Raw genomic sequence first — 21,636 nt, 5'->3', positions numbered from 1 at the left:
ATCTCACATCTCCAACTTACCAACAGTGTCTTTATGATATAAACCATCTCCTTTCGTCTCGCATCGATGCTGTTATGGTCATCACACATGTTACGCCATGATGTCGCCGTCATGTCTTGCACGCCGAGAGTGCTCTGGCACAGTTCGGCGCTCTCCATGGAAACACAGGGAGGGGCTCGGCGTGGGCAACCATTGTTTGTTGATCTTGGTCACTGAATGCATCAATGATTCATAATTGAATTGAATCTATAGCCATTAATCACTCAGAAAGAAGGAAATCTGAAGCGTGCGAAGGTCTCCTCACTGCATCTTGTATGGTTTTCCTGCTACTTCTACAGATCCGCAGTTTCTTCCTACTCCTTTCAGACAAGAGACTTGCATCTTTGTTCTCTGGACTATGTTCTCAATCGCTAAGACTCTCTCAACTTGACTTGAAGGACAATTCATTGCACAAATTCATCACATTTCCCCCCCTTCTTTCGACGATCACGAAGCTGTCTTGCCAACGCCATCTCTACAAGCCATCATGTCTCAAGCATCCTTCCCAGCTGAAGCCACTCTTGCCGGCATTCCGTCTGAAACACGGGTTGAGATCTTCAAGCAATTGCTGCAATCTGACCACCCACTCCGCATCACTTTCAGCGCTGATGGATATCTCCTCCTCGCAGACTATGACGAGGGTGTGCGTGAGATCATGAAGTCTTCGGGCCTCCTTCGTGTCTCTAAGTCGTTCTTCACCGAAGCCTCTACTATCTTGTACGCTACCAACAACTTTGTGATGAAATGGAGTGCGAGTGTTGCATTGGTCAGCGAATTCAAGATGAGCGCAGCAAAAAGCCTCAGACACCTCAAGATCGAATGCAATCAGGTCAATAGTCCCACTTTCGGTCTGGCACGATTCATTGATGGCTTAATTCCAAGTACGGCCGCACAACTCAGACAAGTCACAATCGACTTCAACGATGAGGTGAAGCTGCTTGCTTGCGTAGCAGAACTTACCAAGGCTGTGACCTCTTGCGGTGCCTTCAAAGTGCCGATCCTCGAGGTCGTGGTATTTCCCAGACTCAAGAGATACAAGAAGCCAGTCGAGACCACTCCGGAGCACAATGCCATGGTATCAACACTGAGACGACGAACCAAGAAGCTTGACGGGCTCCTTCAAACCGCAGAGTCCCAGAGCAACGATATCAACATGTTCTACAAATACACTGCCCCTGAATTCGTCAAAATTAAGATCGTTGGCAAAATCGCCAAAGAATTCCTACCAAAATTCGAGGCTCACACCTGCGAATCTGGCCAATGTGAGATGAGAAATCTCTCAAATACCCAAACCCCTGTCGCCAACATCAACGACCCAATGCTGAAGGTCCCACGACGCTACGTCTGGGCCAAGAAAGCCACCACCGCCGCCGCCAACAACGCCCTCCCTGAGGTTAACATGCGTCGGTGGCTACCGCGCATGCCGGAGGAGTATGCAGCAGAGCTGTTGACTGAGTTCAACATGACAATGGAGGAGCTTTACCAGCTTTAAATGCACAATGAAATTGACGTTCTACATGATTCCTTCTTTCCTTTTCTCCCTGTAGCACATAGCGTGCGCCGCGACTCCATAACACCGGGAACTTGTGTGATATTCGTAGCCTGTCGTATAGGACATTAAACCTAATAACTGAAGACCATAGATCACACGTATTCACGTGCTGATCACATCGCCCACCGCCACTCGCAGCGTAAGCCGACGCTCGAGAACCCCCGGCCCGTCGTCCTTAATGGTGCCCGTTTCTTGACAAACGAATTCTAAGTGAAAACAATATCCGAGCATTGATTTCACAGTTAAACACCCAGTCTATCGCATCACGGTAGGCACAACAAACCCCGAGACCTATCCTCTTCATATCAACACGCTAGGAGCCAGACTTCTATACCGAGCCTTTGGAAACCTGGAGCGATCAGATCAAGATTGATATTTTCGATGTTCATGAGCGGGAGGGGGGTAACGAGACATTCATTGACGGAGGAGTGGGCTAGAGCTAATTTCACTGCTGAAGGTCATTGGAAAGGGTGGTCGACATAATCCTTATTTCGTGCTGAGTCATGGGTCCTCGCTTCGCTCGCTTCAGCTCTGCCACACATAAAGTATCTCGGCTGTCTCGCATCTGGCCTTCCATGACATCGTCCGGAGATACTTCCCAAGCACCCACCAGGTTGTGTTCCCATATCAGAGATTTCACATCGGCATGATGTCAATACTTAGTCATTCGGGTATACGATACACTGGGGAGACTGCTGGAATGGGACACGAAGATGTCGATTTTTGTCAAAGCAGCGATGGGCATCGTTGACTTCAATCTTCGAAGAGGAACGCTTCCAGGATCCTATAAAGAAGTCTTCGCCATCGGATCAAAATCCTCAAATCAATCCTCAAACAAAACCTCAAAGCATACATTTTGGAAAACACATCAGTCATCGTCTTAAGAACGCCACTCCCCTACACCTACACTTCAACACTTCCACATCCAGCTCTTACAATATGGTCGAGTTCACAGTTTTCAAAGGCAGCAAGGATGGTAGTATCACCTCGAGCACCACAAAGAGAGATATCGGACCAAACCAAGTCCTCGTAAAAATCACCCACAGCGGTCTTTGCGGTACAGATGTCCATTACACACATGTTGACATGGGATTGGGTCACGAAGGCGCCGGGATCGTGGAAGAAGTCGGCAAGAATGTCACTCTATTCAAGAAGGGCGACACAGCAGGCTGGGGTTATGTGCAAGGTGCTTGTGGGCATTGCAAGCAATGCTTGCGTGGTGCAGAAACTTTTTGCGCTGATCGAGAGATGTATGGAGAGGCAAATCTCGACCAGGGCTCAATGGCGACCCATGGCGTATGGAGAGAAGATTTTCTTTTCCACATCCCTAAGGCGTTGAAGTTGGAGGATGCCGCCCCATTGATGTGTGGAGGGGCCACTGTCTTTAACGCGTTGCAATTCCACGGCGTCAAGAGCACAGATCGTGTGGGTGTCATTGGCGTCGGTGGGCTAGGTCACCTTGCTATTCAGTTCGCAGCCAAGATGGGATGTGAGGTAGTTGTCTTCTCCGGAACCGATTCGAAGAAGGAGGAAGCTTTGAAGCTCGGTGCGACAGAGTTCTACGCCACGAAAGATCAAAAGGAAATCAAAATCAACGGCAAGATCGACCATCTCCTGGTGACCACTTCGGCGCAACCAGACTGGGACCTGTACCTTTCCGTAATGGCACCTTCTGGGACAATTTACCCATTGACTGTCTCCAATGATGATCTGAAGATACCTTATATGCCAATCATCATGAGTGGGTTGAAGGTCCAGGGAAGTTTGGTGGCCGCCAGACAAATCCACAATGAAATGCTCAACTTCGCCGCTGTTCACAACATCAGACCCATGATACAAACCTTCCCACTCAATCTGGAGGGTATCAATGACGCATTTGAAACCTTGGAGGGAGGCAAAATGAGATATCGTGGTGTCTTGGTTGCCTGAGAAGAGAACCTTGGACTGAGCCAATTTGATATTTATGTGCCATCGTAGCCTGGCGTCGGTTTCTACTTAGAAGGAGTTTGCAATTACTGGATAGATCCTTTTATGAATATATCAATACTTAATCTTTCGAAGGATTGATGCTGTACTAATATCATTTTTTAGTGGATAGCATTCATAAGCATGGTGGCAGGCCTAGGAATTTAATTGTGGGTGTCACTAACTCGACAAGGCTGTACCATCATCGTGACGCGTCGAGCTTGAGACAAAATACGTGTCTGTCTTGGTGGGTCAGTGGCTTAGAGAAATTGGCAAAAAGATTTAGTCCTCCATTGTCCCCGAGACGGCAGAAGGGCATCGGTGAGCACGCGATAAGGAGTGAGACAAGGCAGACTATTCTATCAACAAGACATTGGAGTCGTCGCATTCGTACGTTTGAGAACTGATCGAGTTCTAGAGCAGATGTTAATTCAGAGTATAGTAGAGAGGAACACGGAAATAACGGCGTTTCAAAAAGCCCAAAAACAATGCAATTGCTGACTGACATCTGAATGCCAAGACGGAGCTCAAAATATTCCGGTCCGACCCCAGAAAATCTTCCGAACCAGCCTCGCGACTTCGCCGATTCCGTTTTATCAGTGTGAGGTCGCTTTCATTTCGATTCCTGGCTTGGGCCAGACGTGCATGCAGCAACAATGCTGCTGAAGCCCAAGGAGGATGCGGGCGACAGCCAGGACGAAACAGATGTCCGTGGTCTACGTAAATTCCGAGCTCAAAGTCCCTGGACATGGCGACCTCTCACCCTGATCACCACCGCAGCCGCTCTGTTCCTACTCTCCATTATCCTTCGATCCTCTCTCAAGCTCCAAGTCGACCCTCAAGGATGCGTCATGTCGATGATGACCCCAACGTACATCAAATTATCTGGCTTCGACACAGAGCACTCGCGATTCGCGACCAAATATTCGCTTTATTTGTATCGAGAAGAGGGGGTAGATGAATACACCAACGATAACATAGGGCTTAGAGGAGCACCTGTCCTATTCATACCAGGAAATGCTGGAAGTTACAAGCAAGTTCGCTCATTGTCTTCTGAAGCGTCTCGTTACTACCAGGGGGTATTACGACATGATGCAGACAAGGCCAAGGAAGGACTTCGATCTCTCGACTTCTTTACACTCGATTTCAATGAAGATTTATCAGCCTTCCATGGTCAGACTCTTTTTGACCAAGCTGAGTATGTTAACGAGGCTGTTGCATACATCCTATCCTTGTACCACGACTCAAATCGATCAAGACGAGATCCTCAACTACCCGATCCGAGTTCGGTCATATTAATTGGACACTCTATGGGAGGAATAGTGGCACGAACAGTGCTTGTAACGCCAAAATACCAGGCAAACTCGGTCAACACCATCATAACCATGTCGACTCCTCACGCTCGTGCCCCTGTGACGTTCGATGCGGATATGGTGTCTTTGTATCAGTCAATCAATGACTATTGGAGGGAGTCGTATCAACAAAGGTGGGCGAGTAATAATCCACTGTGGCACACCACTTTGATTTCAATTGCTGGAGGGGGGCGAGATACCACTGTGCCATCTGACTACACTAATATTGCCTCACTGGTACCTGAAAGTCATGGCTTCACAGTTTTTAGCTCGACTATTCCGAATGTGTGGACCTCCATGGATCATCTCGCCATCACCTGGGCAGATCAAATGCGGAAAGTCATCATCAAATCTCTGTACGAAGTGGTCGATGTTCGCCGCGCCGCCCAAACGAAGCCTCGATCAGAGCGCATGAAGATCTTTCGAAAGTGGTTTTTGACTGGACTCGAAGATGGTACACCAAAGAACTTGCGAGAGACCCCCCATGAGGTTTTACTCACCCTCGGCGATGGTTCAAGATCATCTGTGGCCAAAGAAGATAGCGTAACCTTGCGCCAGCTTGGGGTTCAGGACCAGATGTCTGCGGTGTTGCTGCCGATACCAACAGTCAACAACTCCACCTTCAAGCAATTTTCGTTGTTGACAAATCAACAAATAGATTCCCATGGCAGCTTTGAAAAGTCAGAAGTTCTCTTTTGCAGTGCCTTTCCTCTTGCTGGTGGCTTAACCTCAACCCCACTTCCAATCCAATTCGATCTATCACCAGGAGATCCAAGTGCAACCCGTCTTGCGTGCAAAAGGCCAGTGGGTGATGGAATTCAACTACCTGCATCTACTAGAGCATCACAGAATGCTTTCGACTCCAACCCGCCATTTACATTCCTCAGCTATGACTTGAGATCACTTCAAGATCATCAGTTTGTGGCAATCGTCGACAAGTCAACAGAGATCAATCCGAGCTGGGTACACGCTGAGATTGTGTCAGGACCTGAGTCCATCATTGAAAGTCATATCAGCCTACCAAGGCTTTTGATCCGTGGCCTCAATGTTGAACTCCCCTCCAGTCGACCGATAGTCACAGAAGTCCGCGTGCCCACATTGCGCTCGAGCTTACTTGCGTACAGCCTCGAAATCAGACAGCACGGCTGTGGGGCGGATACTGAACTTTTCACACCTTTGGTGCGGCAACATATCGACGGACCTTATGAGTCCAAATATTTTGTCAATTTCAAGCAGGGCGATGTTAACCTTCATGGAATTGCTCCATTCATGCCTCCAACCCTGGATGGACAGGAGATCAAAACTGGAGTGGCTTTCCAGATTTGGTCAGATCCCACGTGTAATTCTTCGCTTGAGATTCGCCTAAGGATCGACCCTGTTGGCAGCCTGGGCAAGCTTGTGGTCAGGTATCGTACCATATTTGCAGCATTCCCACTGCTTGTCGTCGCAATGGTGCTTCGAAAACAATTCCGAGTTTATGACAATTCGGGAGCCTTTATCTCCTTTTCTGAGAGTCTGGATCAAAGCCTCAGGCTCCCATTACCTATTCTTCTTCTTTCAATGACATTTTTCGCAACCGCATTTACAACAGCGAGTTCGACGAGCATTGGCACTAGTCATCATATGCAAAACAATGGGACATCAATCAATTTTGCACAGAACGACCTACTCCTTGGCTCGCAAGACACATTCTTCTGGTTTCTTGTACCCCTGGCTGGGCTTCTGAGTATCGGTGCTTGTGTACTACTGAACTATTTGGTCCTAGGGCTGTTGCATTTACTAGTAATTGTTTCCAGCCTCGTGTCGCAAAGCTATGTGAAGGTTGACGACAGCGAGAAAGGCATTGCATCTGCATTCGTGGCGAGTACACCACGGCGGAGAGCTATCAACACAGCTGTTCTCCTGTTCCTTGTTGCAACGATTATACCCTATCCCTTCGCCTATGTGGTGGCGTGTGTCGTACAACTCATGACCTGCACCCGGGCCTTGAAGCATGCAAAAGAGACGAAATCTGGCTCTGCACATAACTTTTTCAACTACACATATTCGATATTGAATTTAATGCTCTGGGTTTTACCAATCAACCTACCCGTTTTGGTTGTTTGGATTCATAACATGGCAGTGCACTGGTTGACGCCATTCTCATCACACCATAACGTCTTGTCTATCATGCCATTCATTCTGCTGGTAGAAACACTCTCCAGTGGGGTGATGGTACCAGCTCTCAGATCCTTCAGATGGGCGACCAACCTGTTGTTCTTTGCGCTCGCGGTTTATGCAGCCTTGTATGGTATGACATATGCCTATCGACTACACTATATTGCCAACATTATTGCACTGTGGCTTGTCGTGTTGCACTTTTCCACCTATAAAGGACGTCTGTCTGTATAGCACTCTGTCGTGGAGGCTTGTCTGCGTAGGCTGAATCAAGATGGAAGACATTTCTGTACGACAGCACCTCTATGGTGTCCTCTTTTCCGAAAGACAGATGCCACAATGCTACAGTGCTGCAATTCTGTCACGGAGCCGGCTCCCTGCCCATGTAGAGCTGTTTCGCGGATTCGATGGAGGCGCCAGAGTTGAGAATTAGCAGTGAAATGAGCCACCATGTCTTCCCTGTAGACATGTAGATGAGACAAGAGATGGACGAATATTCTTCTTCAACAGTTTGGAGTAAAGACACAGATACTTGTAACGGCTGATGTTCCTGCACATGATCGTGTCATGTGCTTGCCGAGTTCTCCGAGTTGGTTGTTTGGCGATGGGAGGTAGACTGTACATACTAGTAATTCCAGCATCTGGATACCCTAATACAAATCAATGAGGTCTCAATGAACTCTGCCTCGTAAATATGGGCTGTGTGTCCCACATGCCATCAAGACAGCCACCCAGCAGGTGACAGGATTTATACATGTAGCATGGCGTCTGGTGCGATGTGCGAGTGACAACTTGAAGCCCAGACAATGTGAAGATGGGCGTTTGTCACGATGAACAACACAGCCTTTTCTTTATATATATGAATATGTTTCTTTATTGTTCATTTATAGAATTCTCCACATGAGGTCAACAAGCAGGAGACTGCCCTCACTGCCAAATTTCAAGCTATTCGTCAATCTTCAAGATGGCTACGGTATTTACATTGACACCTACACCTACACCGTTCAACCAGACAGAAAGTCATTCTCCTCGACACAGTCCCCCTTACGGATTCTACATCGGACTGGCAATACTGACAGTCATTGTGACTATTGCGTTAGTCTGTTGTTGGCGAGCGAATCACAACCGACGAGGGAAAAACAGACCCTGTAATCAGTTAGACGGGAGTGGCAGCGATCATGCACGACCATTACAGCCAACAGAAGATATAACTCGGCCACCCCTGGCGTATGTTCTCCCTTCAACGGAGACATTACCTCTTTACCTTCCAGAACATGATTTCACCATACAACTGTTGCAGGCATGGACAAACTTGGAATCCCCAGTGGGCACAAGGCCACCTTCATATCGGTCCCGATTGACCCTGGATCTGGAAATTGTTGTGAAGAATATCCATGCTGACGATCGATGATTACAGGAGAAGTATGCTGCATGTGAATTACAAGGAAAGGGAATGACTTCGGGGGCGTCTCCCGTCATGGCTACCTAACGACGATGACGATAACTTCCCCGGATTTTCGTTTCGGCGGTGCGCAATCCAGGGCAACCCAGTCTGGGTGGCGATTAGGCCTAATCAGGCCTGTAATGATGGCATTGCTAGTTGAAGCTTAAGTGCCCAATTCCGGGTGGCGGTCCGCTTAGAGGCAGTTTGCCTGGGCAGCTAAAGCGCCTAGGGAACAACTAAGCCTAGCTGCTGATTCACTCCGCAATTCCGCCATGGGTTCTTCGATGTCAGGTGTTTGCAATTCCTGCGTGACTTCCATCTTTCAATCGCCCACAACTTGATTTGATCGTGTGCAACTCTTTGATTTCCCTCTTTCCCATATGTCAGTATCCTCAATATCTGTTTTGGTTACCAGTATCTCATCTATTCTATATTGATGGATCTGCCTGGTCGCTCTAACTAGTGTTCGCATTCTCCAGCTACTCCAATCATGAATCCACACTCTTCTCCCATTGCCTCCCCCACCAAGGCAACCGCTTCGAGACACTCCCCGCGACCCTCCACCGACTCTCATCACGAACCAGCATCACCTTTCCTACACAATCTGACCTCTCGACTACGAAAAGGCTCAAATGCAAGCTCCCTTTCTACTGGTGAGACTTCTTCCAAGAATCAAGATCCAATCACCAAAACCGAGTCCACTCGCTCTGCCAGGCGTGCGGTTCTATCATTGGTGCGAACAGACTGGGAATATCCTCCCGGCGTCCCTACCACCACTTTGAATGACTCTGCCATTCCGAGGGAGCCCCTTGGGTATCGTGTTCGAGAAGACCCTTACTCGGATCTCGAGGCGGAAGAAATCTTCGCAAGGCGCCGCACCAAGAATGATCCATACAAGTTCGAGAGCCCGGACTCAATAGGTGTTCATGTCGCAGAGCGGAAACGCAAACGTCAACAATCTTTGGAAGAAGAACTGACCTGGAACAAAGGCCTTCGAACATGGTCAGACAGGCGCGATGCATGGACTGGCGCAGTCAAGCAGAAGCCGCGAAAGCACGTCTCCCACTCGTCTAAGAGCAACGAGAAGGAGTTTCGGCATCACAAATCTCGGCTGTCGCAATCCATCACACATCAACGCAATGCATCTGCTTCGACCGATGGTTCTTGGCCACTTTCGCCTTCTTCCCCTGCGCCAGGAGAGTCATCGTCCATCGACTCCATGGCCGACCAAGTCTCCCCTACGAACGACCAGAACAACCCCTTCTCAGAACAAGGACCGTGGCTACCCGTCTACCCACCACTGATACCCGAAGAAGATTCCGCCCGACTACGCATCAAGCCCGCCGCCTACACAACCATCTACTCGAAAATCGTGGTTCAATCACTCTCCCCTAATGTCCCCATCCCACTTACACACATGATTCCCGCTCTCGTCGAAGGCTGGAAAGCAGAAGGAAACTGGCCACCTCCACCGTCGATGCTGCCACCACAAGACCTGAAAAAGGGTCGGAAATCCTCTACCTTCCTCCGGTGGCGTAAGGAACACCAGGCGGAAATGAAAGGTGCCGAGGCCGTCACCTATCACGAGGATGGCAAGTCTCGAGTTCGTCGGAGTATTGGGCTGATGAAGAAGGTTCTCGGCGCAGCTCATGATGACGATGGGTTGGAGGAGCTGGGAATCGAGTTCCGCGAGCAGGATGCCGTCGAAATTGAGAAGAATGTTGCCTTGAATAAAGCCTTGGTTTAGTCGAATCACTTACTTGTCCAACAGGTGCCCGCCATTTATGTCGAGAGTACTTCTTGCGAATGGTGTGGATTTGTAGCTTACAATGCTCTGATGACGAGCCATATTTCTATATACAATTCAAGCGATCTTGAGATCATGTCGACCAACATTCTCAATGGCTTTCAGCAGTGAAAGCGGGTCCGAGTCCTTCCGGTTTCGGCCACTCGTACACTGAAGCATCTTGCACGTGGGTATGTAGCTCACCAAGGAAATAACTACCCATATCGTAAGCATATCATGCAACCTGATGCTCCAAACCACTGCGGCACAAATCAAAGAACATCTCCTCTGGGGTCAGAGTCCTGACTCAGCCTCGCGCTCAAAGAGCACGAAGACCTGGTCATTCCCAAACCCTCTTCTCGGCCCACAGCTTATTCACCACATCCAAATCATGACCAAAGACAACCGTGGCACGATAACTGCGCTGCAGCCGCTTCAACATCTGCGAGCTGCGGATCCACGACACGTGATCCCTGGCCAGGAATCCCTGCGGCTGGGCATCATGGTAGTTCTCCTTGACTATGGCATGGTCGCTCGTGAAGATGAACGTGCCGTCGCGGCGCAAGTTGACCTGCATCGCGACAAGGCCCGGGGTATGGCCCGGCGCGTGGTGGAAGGAAACGCCGCGGAACAGCTCGACGTGCGGGTCCGCGAACGTCTGCCAGTTCAGGCCGAGGCCGGCCGAGGTGTCCAGCGACAGGTAGTCGGCCAGGTAGACGCCGCCGTCGCTCTTGGTCGCCACCGCCCACGCCGCGTGCTTGAACTCCAGCTCGTGCACGTAGATGGGCACGTCGCTCGACTTGAAGTGCTCCAGGCCCCCCGCGTGGTCCAGGTGCAGGTGTCCGATGACGACGGCCCGCACGTCCGCGATGGAATTGCCTGTTGCTGCGATCGCGGCCGGGAGCGTGTGCGCCTCCGTGTATACGGTTCTGGGGAAGAGGTCGACTCGCTGAGCTCCCCATTTCTAGATGACGTTCCCGGCGTCAGTACGGCGATCGGAGCGTAAGGAGAAAGAAAGTGAACCTTTTTCAGAATGAAGAAAAGGTGGGGAGGGGGGCCATCGCTCTCCTTGAATCACTCACCAGATCCAGGTCTTCAGCACAACCGGTCTCATACAGGATGAGTCCATCTTCGGGATGTTCAATGAGAGCCGCGAAAAGCCCCAGGTCCCGCCGCTTGTTGGTCGGGTTTGGATTACTGACTGAGCTCCCGTTTGCGCCCTCGAGCAGCCTGCAGTCCATTGGTCAACAACCATCTCAGGATCATGATGCGAGAAAAAATATATATCTCGGATTGGTGGGATCCTGGGTGTACTCTGTGAGGTGGCCCATAACGACTGACGCATATGATACGTGCTTTCGGCACAAACACTATATACATACCATGCTTCATCAACGCTCAAGACGCCCAAGTTCAGGATATGCAACTTCGTGCCCGGCGGCGCTTTGAATGCGGAGATTGTTTCTTCGAAGCTGAATGCGCTCATGGTTTTTCCTCCGTCTTCGTTTCTGTTCCCAAGGAGGAGTTTTGTACGTTTTAGAAAAGGGGGAATTAAAACCGGGCTATTCCTGGAATCAAGAAGGGTGTCTGCAAAGAGATCCTAGACATCCTCTCTTCTTCTTCGCCTTCTTCTTCCGCTTCCTGACGGTACATAGGTCTTTTGAATTCCTGGCCTAGGAGCGCCGCGGGACGTGGATGAGTAAGTACTCGTAATCCATAACTAGGGGCAGCCATCACAGCGGATGCCAGACTTCGTGGACGAGGTTGCCGTAGTCGTTGAGCATGGCAGGCGACGTGGCCAAACCCCAGTTAGTGATCCACGGATTCTGTCATGCCTTCGGTGGCTATAAGGTAATATGCTGCTTATAAAATGGCTGCAATTGACTTATTGTGATCATTTTGATGATATGATGGCAGATCAAGGGAAAGCTAAACGGTGATGCAATGGACATGTTGATGTGGAAAATTACCACATTGGGAGAGTGGGAGGTCAGCTGCTTTGAACATAGATAGTAATCATTGTACTTCAATTATCACCTCAAACTAATATATGCTTCGTGGAAAGGATTATTCACTCCCGTTCACTCTCATTTCCTCCTACATTGTCAAAGAATGTGATCGAGCTCAAAGTTAATAGCCGTCTAAAAGGATAGCGCAAAATTTCAGACCAACTCCACATACTCATGGAACTCGTCATATATCCACTGGTCGATCCCTTCCCACATCATTTTTTGCTGTTCCTCGTACGTTAGACTCCCGGCTTCTCCATCACCTTCAGCTGGTAAACTAGGTGATGGTACCCCGAACCTCAAATCTACACCGGCGGCTGTCGTGTCATGAGCATCGACATAGTGGCTAGCTGCTACCGTCGTTGGCGCGTCTGCAGCTATGATTGTGTAATTGTCATCATGGATTGCTGCATTTGAGGCATCATCGATCAGACAGTTGGTATCCTCTGGTTGATCGTAAAGCACTGTCTCCGGCCCAACAGTTTCAGAAATCGAATGCTGTCTGTTCGACGTGCTACCACATAGATTGTGGGAGCTATTAATGTAATCTTTCGGGCTAGCACCCACTGGTGGAGTGTAGAGCATCGTTTCTGTGTCAACGGTATGGAAGTTTGCCGGCTGTCCACTTGGCTTTTTACCAACACGCGACGACAACTGATCGTCGGGCTTCTTGAAGATCTCGGACAAGGAGACATGTTCGAGGGGAGAAACGAACCCACCCAAATCAAGATCAGAGCTCAAAACGTCGTAAACATCTTCGACACGAGTAGCCTTTCCTGTCGCAACAGGACAAGTAGCAGGCTCTGGCCGAGGTGCCGCGCTCCTCGAATCCGAAAGCGTCCTCTCTTCGGACAACTAATCACAATCGAGGGGTGTCAGATCATCCACGAGGAAGTCCAAATTAGGTAGCTCAGACCCAGGCCCAAGTATGGGAGAGGGTTTTGGTTCGCATCTCTCAACTTGCTTCTGTACGGTGCCCTTATGAGCTGATTGTGGTGCTGTACCAGTCGCTTCACGGCCGTTGCTCTTCTGAACGTGAGAGAGCTTTGACTTTTTCTGGGGTGGCTCAGAATCGTTTTTCCCGTGAACATTCTTGGCTGAAGAACTTTGAGTACCGAGGACTGAGGCATGTAAGTTGAGACCTTTCCGTTTCTGAGATGATTGTCCTGAATTGAATGTTGAAAGATCCGTCAGCTTTTTCTGGCTCATGTCGTCCACCTTTGAAATGCTTTCTGGTTTCGGGCGACGTCGTGGTTTTGCAACGCCTTCTCGGCAGCATCTATGCTTACATTTTCTGCCCCTGTCATTGCAATCATGCTGACAAGTCCATCGACCATTCCGCAGTTGGGTGGGTTCTTTGAAAGCCACAGTTTCTGCATCTTCGCTTTCAGAATCATGGTTCAACGGCTTCGACACCTGTCGCTCTTGTTGTCTGCTCGCCTTTTCGAGTATGTCATCGATATCTTCGACAACTTCAATTTGTTCTCCGGCCATCTCAAATGATAGCAAGTCTTTATCCTCAATGCCGCCATCATCGAATTCGTCGTCCCGTGGAGTATCATAAGCATTACCACGGGGAGAATTGTGTACACTATCATTTGCAGCGCTTCCAGCAGATTGTCGAGTGGGATATATTGCATCTGGGATCCCTGTAAGATCCAATTCCGCGTACCGACTCGTGCCCGCCACTTCATCACACATCACGAAGCAGGACACCTGTTGTGTTGGTTTGACCAGCTCTACAGATAAGAGAATCTCTTCTCCATTCTGTAGATGCTTAGCACTCATTCTTCGAAAATCGATAAGCCTTCCATCGGATGTCTCAGCTAAAAAGCAGACATAGATTGGTTTTCTCTTGAAATACTGAGGTTTAACATCGTTGAGAAACCCGACTTCGACTTTAAATCGAACTGTTACCCCCTTTCCAGTTTTAGTTTGTCTGCCCGCCTCCTTGACGGAGACTCTTAGGTTTGGAAAAGCCTCAAGCTTTTTGAGCAGATCCAACCCAAATGGAGGATTTTTCCCAAGGACCATCTCAATTTTGGATGCTTCGGCATTGATGAGACTATCAATGCTTTTGATTGAAGCGGAAGCAAGTTTTCGTACGGAGACCTCCCCAAGGCCATCGATCTGTCTCAATTGACTCGCGGTATTATCCCACACACGGGCGGCAAGGCAGCGACACAGCTCAAGTGCATGACGCACCGAAACGGAGTCCTCAAGGTGAATCTGGCAATCAATGATGCAACGAATTAGACGACTAGACTGCGCGAACACAATACTTTTGTCTAGTCGGTGTTGCTGGTGTAGCTTTTTGTATTGGTCTCTATCGGGTAGCGTGACATTGCCTAGTTCGGCCTGAATGAGGAGTGAAATTTTGTGAGCTTGCAGTGCTATATCGACATTGATGGGAAACTTGATCTCAGGCGCCTTGTTGATTTCTTTGTAGAAGGATTTTTCTCCCGCCGACATGCGTACATCTTTGAACTCTCGAGCTTGAACGAGAATGGCGAGCTATGAAATTAAGTCAGCATTATTCAACTCCCATCGAAGCACAACTTACTATTTCAGATAGCTTAGCTTTTGGGGGCAATTCCATAAACAACTTCATGGTATCGAAGCTCACATAGTATTTGGCCATTGCATCTCCAAATTCAGTTGACCTTAGGCGAGTTGTCCTTGTAACGAGGTCCGCTTCCTGTAGGGCGCTGAGATCCTTTTGGCAAAGTTGATCCAGCAACTCTTCTTTGCTGGAGAACTGACAGTCTTCTCTAAACTGGTAATGAGAAGCGTTTCTCATCAGTCGAACGTAGAGAAAAGTACTAGCGAGCCACTGCTTCGCGCTTGCGTGATCATATACAGTTCCAAGTCCGATCTCAGCATTTAAATGCTCAATAAGATTCTGATGAAGGCAACTTTCGAGTACTTCTTCACCCGAGACCATTTTCTCATAATGTAGAACTTTCTCCTTTCGGGTGAGAATAACTGCGGAAGCTGAAACTTCGAATTGGGGACGCCCGGCTCTCCCGAGCATCTGCATCACCTCAAGGTCGGCATATTCTTGCATGCCGTTGTCTGTCCAGCATGTCGTCCCTTTGAGGATGACCAAATAGCAAGGAAGGTTGACGCCAACGGCTAAAGTGGAAGTACTGCAAATGATATTGACCTGGCCTTGCAGGAAGCCGTCTTCAATTGCACGACGATCTTCAGGACTCAACCCGCCATGATGGAAGGCGACCCCTGCCGCTGAGCAGGCTGCGTATCGATCAGTAAGCTGTGATGATGCTGTAAGGTCAAGAGCGCCTTACTTTTGAGTTCCGAGTTCTCCAACTTCATAGGATGTCCTGATCCCTTCCATAAGCGCAGCGCTGGTGAAGATTCAAGCCATGTCTCTGCAAGAAATTTTGCTGTATTGGATGATGCTCTTCTGGTGGAGCAGAATATCATCACAGGCTTCTTCCGTCCGTGACAAGAAATGATTTCTGGTAGCCTGGTGACGTGTCAGATGCTGATTTTGATGATGAGACTGACTTACTGCTTGGTCAACATGGACTCAAAGGCGAAGTCATTTGCCTTTGACTCAAATCCATACACCTTCTTGTGGAGCTCGACTGGGCGGAAAGACTCCCCGAAAACCTCTCTGGAAGCTGGTAAGTCTGGCGAGGAAGAATTCCTGCCCAACCAGGTTGCAATATCATCCGAGTTTGGCACCGTTGCTGATAAAGCAACGAATCTGATATTGGGGCCCATCGACCTCATACGCGAGATGACAGCTTCCAATGTAGCGCCCCGACTCTCTTTGAGAATATGAACTTCATCGACAAGGAAGAGCTTTACAAGCTTAATGAGCTTAGCATGGTCTTTCCATTTGCGAGTGATACTGTCCCACTTTTCTGGGGTCGTGATGATCACATTTGCATTTTGCACATTGCGAAGCTGAGCAAACTCTGTGTCACCAGTAAGTTCAGAACACTGGATGTCCAAAGCACGGAATTTCAGTTGCCAGTCCCTGTTTCTTTCGGCGCACAGTGACTTTGTCGGGGCCAGGTACACGACTTTGAAATCTGAAGTCTTTGGCAGCGAAAGGATTCGGCAAATGGCGAGTTCCATGATGACAGTTTTACCGCTTCCAGTGGGTGCAGATAGCACTAGATTGTCGTCTGTCTCAAAAGCCGTTGGAAAGCATTTGGACTGCACTGCATTGAATGTTTCGAAGCCGAAGATGGAACGCAATTTATCTGGCAGTGCAGAGGTTGGGACAAGTTGAATACCTTGGATCATGGGTAATGCACGACCAAGTGTCCCTGACCAGTTCTTCTGAGTCGATGGGCCTTGCCTCGTGCGGGTTGTGTTGTCCGCCCCTGGCTCTCCATTGAGCGGTACGTAGGAGAGGGTGTTTCTCTGAAAAGATGGACGACTATCGTCATGTACTCGATTCTTGAGGACCATTGTAGTAGGGCTGGAGGAGGACAGAACAGATGAAGAGCTCCAGCCTTGTCGCTCTGGACGACTCTCAGAGAAGCCTGAACATATCAGCAGGCCCCGCTATTGGTGCAATATTAAGTCTCTTTGCTCACCGTGTGTCACTTGCTGCAAGGGTGTCTGTAAAACGGACGATCTCACAGCTCTATCACGCATGGGCTTCATACCTCCATGATGCTCGAAATGGTGTGATGACTGAGTTTGCTCGGCCAAGAGACTTTTGTCTAAAGATCATCAAATCAATCATGGCCGCACAGCCGAGCTTCACATTCATACCGAAATCATCCAGTGGAGGTTCCACGTCTTGAGACAACCATGAAAGTCTCTGGTGGTGGTTTGGGGCTTCTGCCGCAGGATTCGGAGCTGACTGCCATGATAATTGGTGGGGAGGATTGGTGTTGAATGAACGAGTAGGAGCACGAAAGGGTGCCCTTGCCCGGTCACGAAAGGAGTGCAGTGTGTTTTCCATTCGATTCTGAGTTTAGCATACGGACAGAGATTTGGTTGCAAGCCACGATCAATCGTGATAAGCAGTAGAAGAGCCAGAAGAATCAAGCTGCCCTGCAAGGTCAAGTTTGTGTTTTGATGAAGGACGCGTCGTCTCAGGCTTGAGAAACATGGCAGGAGCGACCGACTTGAGAGTTTGAACGTCGTGCTTTCCGTGCCTGCACCTGCCTGCACCTGCCTCCACGTTCCTTTCAATCCTCCACGTCATGGTAACATCACGTGTGGGAGAAGAATTCAAATCTGAAGTGATCACATTCGAGATGATTGATGTCTTGATTCAAAAGAAAATGAGGCGAGCTACCACAGCATGAAGATTCATTTACCCAAGGTAAAAATGATGTGTATGGGCAGCTTTCGTGTGTATTCGTAGAGCGTCGGCTGGCAAGTGACAACTGCTTCTGTTCATGATAATTTACATGTGATTTGCTCATTAAGGATCATTAGGTTAGAACCAAACACCACAATCTCAAGCATGGTGTTTTGTGAAATATCCCGCTGTTTCCCCCTTTCGCTTTTTATGCGAGGGTGAGCCAGGCCTCGAGGTCGCCAATGCGGATTCTTGCTGCGTTAGTGGGGTTTTGGGAATTTGAATTGACATATCATTCATCTCTGGAGGAGCTTCTGCGAACGCCTTTTCGCTGCTCGGAAGCTTGATGGGGATGCCTTGCCCTCGGGCCTCTTCCGTGTTGTATAGCCATGTCGCAACGAGGACAACAGAAGCACCAATGAGAAACTGTAAGATGTCAGCAATGTGGACGGCAGAACCTAGTCAAGAGGGGGAGAAATACATTGTTAGAGGCTGAAAAGTCGAAAAAGACGAAGCTCGCCAAACTGCTCAGAACCATGCTAATGCTAACAGCAAAATTCTTGGAGATATTGTCGGCATAAAAGATGCAAAACGCGGCAACAATTCCGCCAAAGGTCTGAATCAAAATGGACAGGACAACAATCCAGTTGTACCCGGCAAAGAAGCCATATTTGGCCACGTTCTCGCCATCCAAGAAGATAATGCCAATGAAGAAGGCAGGGAACAAGGAATAGACCGATAATTGGACATTGCGCACCCAGAGGGATGTGCCCTTGGGCGACTCCTTGATAACCTTTTCAAAGTAGACCCCTGCAAGTCCCGAACACACACAGACAGAGACCACCGCCAATAATCCTGCCGAGGCATCCATCCCTGGTGTATCCAATGCTAACTCATCTTCCTCAATCCCTTCATATGTAGCCGACCGCTTCCTTAGATGAGATCCCGGCTCGGCCATGCGAAAATGATCGCGAAGAGGATTGGTCGATCGTGGGACATAAACTCGAGCATGGTGGCTAGACGCCAGAGTCGAGTCGGGCCCCTGAGGTAGCGACACTATCGCCACCCCGAGCATCAAAAGAATTAGAGACAGCCATTGCCGACTGGTAATGGATCTTCGCAGTAGGACCACACTGAGCAAAGCGGTTACCAAGATCTTTAGTTGATAAGTAACATGAAAAGTGGCCGCATCCAGGTTGGAGATGCCCACGTATTGTAGGCTATTGGCGAGAGTGTACAAGCTTGCAGGTATGGCCATTTTCCAACTGTCTCCTGAGAAGATGGCATTACCCATTGCGCTAACGAGTGCGGTGACGGGCATTGAGCGCGGAATCGTGACTGAGACTTGATACAGGGATATTGTCAGGCAGACCACCAGTTTGAGCACTTCGACGAGGAAAACGGCGGTGGAGGGAAGATAGCGATGGCCATCAGGAGTGGGCATGACGCGGGAATAATGCAATAGCTAGACTGAGGGTTAGAGAAGTGTTTACGGCATATTTTGGATGGTGGGCAGCTCACTAGTATAAAGCCAGAAAATTGGATGGTCAACTAGTTATTCATGGTCAGTCAGCTGTGTCTACGTGGCTCATGCATGTGCTTTTTCATGGTGTTCTCCTCTTACTGTAATCAATGTGAGACTGCGGAGAGAAACCCCCATGAACCGGGGCATGGCACCCTTTCTTTCTAACCCCATGGTTTCCAATATGTGCTCGCTGGGTGTACCGCCGTGCCTGTATCGTAGGGAAGAGGACGAGAAAGGATGGGAATCCTGCACTATGCAGAGTGGCTCGTTTCGTGGTCGAATGATATGAAATGGTAGACAAAGGAGTGGCCAGGCTCTTTGTAGTGTTGGCTGGACGCAACGTGGTCTTGGGAAAACAGATGGTAGCAGTACTTGTTGTGGTCGAATACACAAGGAATGAAAACTCGGATGTGAAGTACAAGAGAGCGGTCACCCGACACAATACCATAGGTTCAGAAAGGCCAAAAGGCATGGGCAGCTGATGGCCAAAGAAATGAAATGCAATTGGATCGGTGAAAAGTGGAATGGTGTTGTTTGGGCGTCATTGGCGATTTGCGCCTTCGAGTTGCCGGTTCACTTTTTGTTTCTCTCCAACCTGAACTTGGCCTGGAACCACTTTGGAGTGGTAATTTGTAAATAATTCCCACTCGCGCTTGTTGGGCCTGCGAACATGGCACTGCGTCATCAAGTTCCCAGTTGGGTTGCTTGTTGAGTTGCTCGTGCTTGTCTGGGCTTGCGATCTGACTGACAAGTGTTCGCCAACTAATAGCTGGACGCGCACCCCTGACTTGCCCGCTAAGTGATCCTCCCGCCTCGATAGCCGAACAAATCATGTTGGTTCGCCTTGGGACTCTTCGACCGAAGCAGTACATACCAGGCTTTTCGTTTTGGCACCGATTCGGAGCTCTGGAGTATTTACATGGGGGGCTGTACAATCATCTGCAGAAATCGGTGCCATCATTTCCAGCGTCAGCATTTACATGCCATTCGTTTTTGCGCTATGCATGTTAGGCTCTGATAGCCTGAGACTGCAACAAGAGCAGCAATCAGGGCATGTGACTATCTTGTGGAGGTCGATCTTTCTACTCCACAGTAGAACCCTCGGTTGGTCTGTTTACTCCGCAGTTGAAGATTGTCCTCCGCATCAACTTCCTGCGCAGCTACGACTGCCAGTGGTGCACCCACTTAATTCCAATATCTGACCTTCCTCAGGCTTACCAGCAGTGCCTAGACAAGGCAGGAAGAATGAGTTTGTTGTCCAGGAAATTACCTTCAAATTTGTCGATGCCTATGACGTGACAATCATCTTCGAGCTTCAGCAGTATTAACTCAAGGCCACAAGTCCCACACCAAACATCATGGCGGGTAGCAATGCTTTCCCGCCGCTCGACACCCAGATGGGCTCTGCGAACAGCAACAGAGGTGGCCCCTCTCCCACCGTGTCGATGACTGGAAGTGGTTCGATGAACGGCAACGGAGCAGGCCCTGCTGCTAACTACATGGCTCCTCTTCCCGTTGGACATCAACAGGATTTGAATTTCCTCTACGCTCAGATACAAGAGTTGAGCTCAGTATTGAGAGACAACAGTGAAAAGGTCAATGTCATCAGACGGGCTGCGGTTGAAGTGGCTGTAAGTACCTATGACCTCCTTATGATGAGGCTGAGACTCACCATGGGAAGAAACGCGGCAATGGCGTCATCACCGAGGGCGATGGCACCCACGAAGGCGACAGTCAGTTGACCAGCCCCCTCGTCCGTTCGGTGCCTTCACCTGCTGACTACCTTGACCAGAAGCCCGGATTCGCGAGCTCGAGCAAGAACTAGCGAAATCCAACCACATGATCTCTTTGTACAAGCACGAGCAGGCCGAGAATACAAATCTGATCGCCATGTATGAAGACGCCTTAGGCACAGCCACTGAGCAAATTCGAAACTACTGCACAGATGTCGAATCACGCTTCCTTGCTCAGCGTAAACACTACAACAATCTTCTACAACAGGAGAAGGATGAACACCTCTCAAGTCGCCTGGACCGTGACCATTGGCACGCGCAGACACTTAAGGTGTCCGAGATGATCAGGACAGCAAATCGACTGCGTGCAGATGAATGGTCCGAAGAATACACCATCATCTCAGGGCTTCAGAGCGAGGTTAGATGCCTGCGCCGCTGCTTGGGAATGGAACCCGAGAGAGTGGAGAATGAGACAGGCTATAGCTATCTGAAAGCAATCCCCCTGGCAGACCAAGCGTAGTATACTGTGTCACCCTGGGAATTTCGGCAGCCTTGGTGACCGATGCTAACTCGCAGCCTGAGCTATGCGATGAGCGTCGTGGAGGTGATGAACGACCAGCCATGACAACTTGACAACAACAATTGGTGGCGAGACATCTGCAACCACTCTAACCTGACATGACCGCGAAGACCACCAGTTTACCGCCCCAACCTGTCTATGCGAATGACCACCTCTTGGAAGACAGGTGAAGAATTGAACGAGCGACTTACGTGCCAT

At 49.3% G+C, this 21,636-nt stretch overlaps 9 protein-coding genes across 9 annotated transcripts; 5 read left to right on the top strand and 4 right to left on the bottom strand.

Annotated features, from left to right (window-relative positions):
* Window positions 1-526: 526 nt before the first annotated feature.
* Window positions 527-1,531, top strand: LTR84_002619 (uncharacterized protein; the record flags this gene model as incomplete). The annotated part of the gene is made up of 1 exon (XM_064846228.1): window positions 527-1,531. The coding sequence occupies one exon, from the start codon at window positions 527-529 to the stop codon at window positions 1,529-1,531; it is 1,005 nt and encodes a 334-aa protein (XP_064706453.1).
* A 999-nt stretch (window positions 1,532-2,530) lies between these two features.
* Window positions 2,531-3,520, top strand: LTR84_002618 (uncharacterized protein; the record flags this gene model as incomplete). Its single annotated transcript, XM_064846227.1, has 1 exon — window positions 2,531-3,520. The coding sequence occupies one exon, from the start codon at window positions 2,531-2,533 to the stop codon at window positions 3,518-3,520; it is 990 nt and encodes a 329-aa protein (XP_064706452.1).
* Window positions 3,521-4,212: 692 nt separating this feature from the next.
* Window positions 4,213-7,299, top strand: LTR84_002617 (uncharacterized protein; the record flags this gene model as incomplete). Its single annotated transcript, XM_064846226.1, has 1 exon — window positions 4,213-7,299. The coding sequence occupies one exon, from the start codon at window positions 4,213-4,215 to the stop codon at window positions 7,297-7,299; it is 3,087 nt and encodes a 1,028-aa protein (XP_064706451.1).
* A 1,700-nt stretch (window positions 7,300-8,999) lies between these two features.
* On the top strand, window positions 9,000-10,256 carry LTR84_002616 (uncharacterized protein; the record flags this gene model as incomplete). The annotated part of the gene is made up of 1 exon (XM_064846225.1): window positions 9,000-10,256. One exon carries the CDS (start codon window positions 9,000-9,002, stop codon window positions 10,254-10,256), a length of 1,257 nt encoding a protein of 418 aa, XP_064706450.1.
* A 379-nt stretch (window positions 10,257-10,635) lies between these two features.
* On the bottom strand, window positions 10,636-11,781 carry LTR84_002615 (uncharacterized protein; the record flags this gene model as incomplete). Its single annotated transcript, XM_064846224.1, has 3 exons — window positions 10,636-11,259; window positions 11,378-11,525; window positions 11,678-11,781. The coding sequence occupies 3 exons, from the start codon at window positions 11,779-11,781 to the stop codon at window positions 10,636-10,638; spliced, it is 876 nt and encodes a 291-aa protein (XP_064706449.1).
* A 1,378-nt stretch (window positions 11,782-13,159) lies between these two features.
* LTR84_002614 (uncharacterized protein) lies at window positions 13,160-15,640 on the bottom strand (the record flags this gene model as incomplete). The annotated part of the gene is made up of 3 exons (XM_064846223.1): window positions 13,160-14,818; window positions 14,868-15,559; window positions 15,613-15,640. The coding sequence occupies 3 exons, from the start codon at window positions 15,638-15,640 to the stop codon at window positions 13,160-13,162; spliced, it is 2,379 nt and encodes a 792-aa protein (XP_064706448.1).
* A 195-nt stretch (window positions 15,641-15,835) lies between these two features.
* On the bottom strand, window positions 15,836-16,753 carry LTR84_002613 (uncharacterized protein; the record flags this gene model as incomplete). Its single annotated transcript, XM_064846222.1, has 1 exon — window positions 15,836-16,753. The coding sequence occupies one exon, from the start codon at window positions 16,751-16,753 to the stop codon at window positions 15,836-15,838; it is 918 nt and encodes a 305-aa protein (XP_064706447.1).
* A 1,006-nt stretch (window positions 16,754-17,759) lies between these two features.
* Window positions 17,760-19,044, bottom strand: LTR84_002612 (uncharacterized protein; the record flags this gene model as incomplete). The annotated part of the gene is made up of 2 exons (XM_064846221.1): window positions 17,760-18,026; window positions 18,082-19,044. The coding sequence occupies 2 exons, from the start codon at window positions 19,042-19,044 to the stop codon at window positions 17,760-17,762; spliced, it is 1,230 nt and encodes a 409-aa protein (XP_064706446.1).
* Window positions 19,045-20,483: 1,439 nt separating this feature from the next.
* LTR84_002611 (uncharacterized protein) lies at window positions 20,484-21,378 on the top strand (the record flags this gene model as incomplete). Its single annotated transcript, XM_064846220.1, has 3 exons — window positions 20,484-20,756; window positions 20,807-20,858; window positions 20,918-21,378. 3 exons carry the CDS (start codon window positions 20,484-20,486, stop codon window positions 21,376-21,378), a joined length of 786 nt encoding a protein of 261 aa, XP_064706445.1.
* Between the last annotated feature and the right edge of the window lie 258 nt (window positions 21,379-21,636).

The sequence above is a fragment of the Exophiala bonariae genome (assembly GCF_035927105.1).
Source record: "Exophiala bonariae strain CCFEE 5792 chromosome Unknown scaffold_13, whole genome shotgun sequence".
Lineage (NCBI taxonomy): Eukaryota > Fungi > Ascomycota > Eurotiomycetes > Chaetothyriales > Herpotrichiellaceae > Exophiala > Exophiala bonariae.
The sequence above is the reverse complement of the archived record's forward strand: the minus strand, read 5'-3'. Positions and strand labels throughout refer to the sequence as shown.